The sequence below is a fragment of the Sprattus sprattus genome (genome assembly GCF_963457725.1).
Source record: "Sprattus sprattus genome assembly, chromosome: 9".
In the NCBI taxonomy this organism is placed as follows: domain Eukaryota; kingdom Metazoa; phylum Chordata; class Actinopteri; order Clupeiformes; family Clupeidae; genus Sprattus; species Sprattus sprattus.
The window spans coordinates 7,071,433-7,076,432 of NC_137928.1; the positions used below are offsets into that span (position 1 = coordinate 7,071,433).

General features: G+C 46.1%; 1 protein-coding gene across 1 annotated transcript in view; it reads right to left on the bottom strand.

Annotated features, from left to right (window-relative positions):
• rtn2a (reticulon 2a) overlaps positions 1 to 5,000 on the bottom strand; it is a 26,866-nt gene that overhangs the window by 19,904 nt on the left and 1,962 nt on the right. The window contains exons 2-4 of the mRNA XM_080844450.1: positions 4,967 to 5,000; positions 2,102 to 2,689; positions 1,096 to 1,260 (exon numbers count right to left, since the gene is read on the bottom strand). The exon at positions 4,967 to 5,000 is cut by the window's right edge and continues 20 nt beyond it. Coding sequence (XP_080700576.1) covers positions 1,096 to 1,260; positions 2,102 to 2,689; positions 4,967 to 5,000 — 787 coding nt within the window. The remainder of the gene's footprint in view (positions 1 to 1,095; positions 1,261 to 2,101; positions 2,690 to 4,966) is intronic.

The following is a 5,000-nucleotide window of genomic DNA, read 5'->3' on the forward strand; positions in this document are numbered from 1 at the left end:
TGTGTGACTGTGTGTGTGTGTTTGGGGGGGACCTGAAGATGTAGTCAGGTCAGCACTGCAGGTGTGTGTGTGTGTGTGTGTGTCTATGTGTGTGTGTGTGTGTGTGTGTGTGTGTGTGTGTTTGTGTGTGTTTGGGGGGGTGTGTGAGAGCTGAAGATGTAGTCAGGTCACCACTGCAGGTGTGTGTGTGTGTGTGTGTGTGTGTTTGGGGGTGTTTGGGGGTGTGTGTGAGAGCTGAAGATGTAGCCAGTTCACCATTGCAGGTGTGTGTGTGTGTGTGTGAGACAGAGAAATTTGCAAACATAATACAAATGTTCCCAGAGTTCCTTTATCTTAGTGACCTGGAAAGACTTCCGGCTCTACTGGGAGAAAGAGGACTGCTGTAGACTGGCTCTACTGGGAGAAAGAGGACTGCTGTAGACTGGCTCTACTGGGAGAAAGAGGACTGCTGTAGACTGGCTTTACTGGGAGAGAGGGAGGACTGCTGTAGACTGGCTCTACTGGGAGAAAGAGGACTGCTGTAGACTGGATATACTGGGAGAAAGAGGACTGCTGTAGACTGGCTCTACTGCGAGAGAGGGAGGACTGCTGTAGACTGGCAGCAAGACATGTAGCAGTTTGCCATGAGCTCCACAGCTCTGTGAACCCCCTGTCCCACATGGCTAATAATTAATGTTTAATTCATATTTCATATTTTTACATCCTATGTTCCTCTTACCTACCTTCCATAGCCTTTCTTGTTCCTAATGCCATTTGTACTGTTACTGCTTATTGTTTTATTTGATTTATTGATGTATTGTATATTTTGTGTAAATATGCTTTGGCAAAATAGTTTTCATGCCAATAAATCCATTTGAATTTGAAACTAAATTTGAGAGAGAGACAGAGGGAGCTGGAGACAGGCTGTGGAATGAATGTAGATATTTGTGAGGGATAATGGAGGAAGTCAGTAATAGTGTGGGTATGTGTGTGTGTGTGTGTGTGTGTGTGTGTGTGTTTGGGGGGGGAGGGATACTGGAGGAAGTCAGTTATAGGCCGGTGTAGAGGCAGTGCTGGGTACATCAGTGAGAATGCCACGGCAACCCTTCTTCCTACCTGCTCTGTGTAGTACGTCCGATAGGTCTTTGCTGGCCGGCTCTTCCTGAGTGGATCGACCAATGGGAGGTGGTGGCGTGCACGGCGCCTCGTCAGCATGCTCAGCATGCAGTGCAGGTGAGGTTTCTATGGCAACGTGTCGCTCAGGCTCAGGGTGTCGCATCGCTGCAGGCAGAGTCAGAGTGAGGTCATTATGACATCATTGTCCACATCCAGGAAGTCGGGTGACTCAGGGCATGAGATGAAGACAACACTCAGAATGAAATTATGTCATTAATCAACCTGTTAGTTCACAAACCACGTGTTTCAATAATATGAATAGGCTGGCACTGTCTGATGTAAAACCATCAATAGTATCAACAGGCTAACCAAAGGGTACGTGCTAATAGTATGAATACCATGAATAGTATTAGCATTAATATTAGCATAAGCAATGCACAACACAACACACAAATGTATTCTGTAACTTTATGCATATTTTATGTCATTAACAAAATGAACAGGCTAGGACAAATATGATATGCTTATCCTTATTGTCTCCTTCAAAATAGCACTTGTTTACATTACACTTCCCACACACACAAACACACACGCTCCTATTGTGTGGGAGACAGAGAGAGAGGGATATAATTTGTGTGTGTGTGTGTGTGTGTGTGTGTGTGTATGTGTTTGTGTGTGTGTGTGTGTGTGAGGGAGAGAGAGCTCCTATTACTCCGTGTCTGTCTTTTACAATTGAGAAATGATGCCGCAGCCCTGTAAAGCTCTCTGTCTGCACAACCACAGTACGTACCAGACTGCTGACTGTGCCCAGGGCTAGGATGATACATACTGTACCACATACTGTAGTGTTATAGCTTCTGGGTAAAGGATGAATACTTCTGATGACTTATAGATAAATGTCAGGTGGTCATTAGTTATGTGGTGTGGAAAGGCTACGCCTGCAGATTGTCTTCTCAGGGGAATCTCTCCATGATGTTTTATGTGAAAGAAAAAGAGCAATCCTCACCTGATTTACTGTCTATGGGACCATGCTGTGTGCCTGAGATTTCACCCTCCTCTGTGATGTCACTTCCTGTATTTACATCCTGGGTTTCCTGTGTAATGTCGTGGCCTAGAGGCTGTATTGTCCACGAGTGGCTCCCAAGCTGTTCAAGACACATCTGCTCTCTACAAACGTCTCTCTCCTCTCTCCTCGTCCTCTCCTCCTCTCCTCTCTCCTCTCTCCTGGTCCTCTCCACCTCTTCCTCCTCTTCCTCCTCCCCGTCCCCTGATAAGAAATGGGGGTCCCACTGCTCCGCGGGCGAGTCTAAAGGGGGGAGGAGCGTCTCGGCCGTGTCTGTGCGGGTCAGGGAGGTGCCGCGCCCCCCCCTGCTCCTGCGTCGCCCCCCCTCCCGCCTCACCGAGGCCTCGGCCTCCGCCAGGGCGAAGTAGGAGAAGGTGAGCTCCTGGGAGCTCTGGCGGGGGGTCCCCCACACCGAGGGGCTGCTGGCGCCGCCGTCGTCCTCGTCCTCCGGACCCCCCCGCCCGTCCTCGTCGTCGTCGGACCAGTCGCGGGCCGTCTGCAGCTCGGGGAAGTCTGACTCCTCGTTTCCACCTGAGGGGATGGAGCGCTGTGAGAATAACGTGGATAAGGGACTCCCAGGCCTGCTCCTAGGGAACCCCCCACACCCCCACACCTACGCTATACATCCTCTATGAGCCTCTATGACTCTTTAAGACCCCCCCCCCCACCCCCACCCCCACACCCCCGCACCTACGCTACACAACCTCTATGAGCCTCTATAACACTTTAAGAACCCCCCCACCCCCACACCCCCACACCTACGCTATACATCCTCTATGAGCCTCTATGACACTTTATGACCTGGCTAGCCCCCCTAACCCCCTAGGAAACATCCCTCCATTCTAATGATCACAGCATTAGCATAGTCAATGTCATATGTAGATGGCGATGCTTCAGCCAGGGACTGGCTGTGGCTTTGGGCTCGATGGCTCAGATGTACTGTAGCTGAATGTCGACATCAAAGCAGATTTGCCGTTTGAAAAGCATTTGAGTCGGGATAAAAGGGAAAGGACAAGCTACACGATCTCTGCTAAAAAAAAAAACTGTCGTCTCAACTTTTGGAGAGATCTCTATTTCAACCTGGTGTAAACACGCTTTGAGCCTTTGAATAATATGGAGGTTTAACAAAACAGATTAAACGAACTACAACAGTCAGGGGCACTTTTTTTTACAGAAACAACCTGCTTTTTGGTCCCAGGCTTGACTGAATCATTTTGGCTGATGCTACAATCTGTGTCTTTTAAAGGATGTCAGTGTCAGTCAGTGCTAGCCGTAGCTTGGCTTCTAGCCATCTCCTTACCATCTGTAGTATCACAGCATAGAAACTAGTGTTGTGTGTATATACGTTTGAAGAAGCCACATTAAGGGCTTTCAGTTTTAGCCATGTCTTTACTATCTCTAGTATCACAGAATAGATACTAGTGTTTTGTGTATACGTTTGAAGAAGCCACATTAAGTGCTATCCGTTTTAGTCATGTCTTTACTTTCTTTAGTATCACAGCAAAGAACCTAGTGTTGTGTGTACATATGTTTGGATCAGTAAAAGCCACATAAGGTCTTATAAGTTCTATTTATCATCCTCATCGTCCGGGCATTACACCATATAGACTGCTGTAGCATTACACCATATAGACTGCATATAGACTGCTGTAGCATTACACCATATAGCCTGCATATAGACTGCTGTAGCATTACACCATATAGACTGCATATAGACTGCTGTAGCATTACACCATATAGCCTGCATAAAGACTGCTGTAGCATTACACCATATAGACTGCTGTAGCATTACACCATATAGACTGCATATAGACTGCTGTAGCATTACACCATATAGACTGCATATAGACTGCTGTAGCATTACACCATATAGACTGCATATAGACTGCTGTAGCATTACACCATATAGCCTGCATATAGACTGCTGTAGCATTACACCATATAGACTGCATATAGACTGCTGTAGCATTACACCATATAGCCTGCATAAAGACTGCTGTAGCATTACACCATATAGACTGCTGTAGCATTACACCATATAGACTGCATATAGACTGCTGTAGCATTACACCATATAGACTGCATATAGACTGCTGTAGCATTACACCATATAGACTGCATATAGACTGCTGTAGCATTACACCATATAGCCTGCATATAGACTGCTGTAGCATTACACCATATAGACTGCATATAGACTGCTGTAGCATTACACCATATAGCCTGCATATAGACTGCTGTAGCATTACACCATATAGACTGCATATAGACTGCTGTAGCATTACACCATATAGCCTACATAAAGACTGCTGTAGCATTACACCATATAGACTGCTGTAGCATTACACCATATAGACTGCATATAGACTGCTGTAGCATTACACCATATAGACTGCATATAGACTGCTGTAGCATTACACCATATAGCCTGCATATAGACTGCTGTAGCATTACACCATATAGACTGCATATAGACTGCTGTAGCATTACACCATATAGCCTGCTCTAGGGTTACACTATAGACTGCATAAAGACTGCTGTAGCATTACACCATATAGACCGGTGTAGTATTACACCATTATAGACTGATCTACCATTACACCATATAGACTGCTCTAGTATTACACCATATAGACTGCTCTACATTACACCATATAGACTGCTCTAGTATTACACCATATAGACTGCTCTAGTATTACACCATATAGACCGGTGTAGTATTACACCATTATAGATTGGTATGGCATGTATGTGTTTGGCTCAGTAGAAAGGACATAAGGTCTCAGCAGTCGTAGTCATCATTCTTACCATCTGTGCAGGGAGGTGTGGAGTCAGGGGTGGA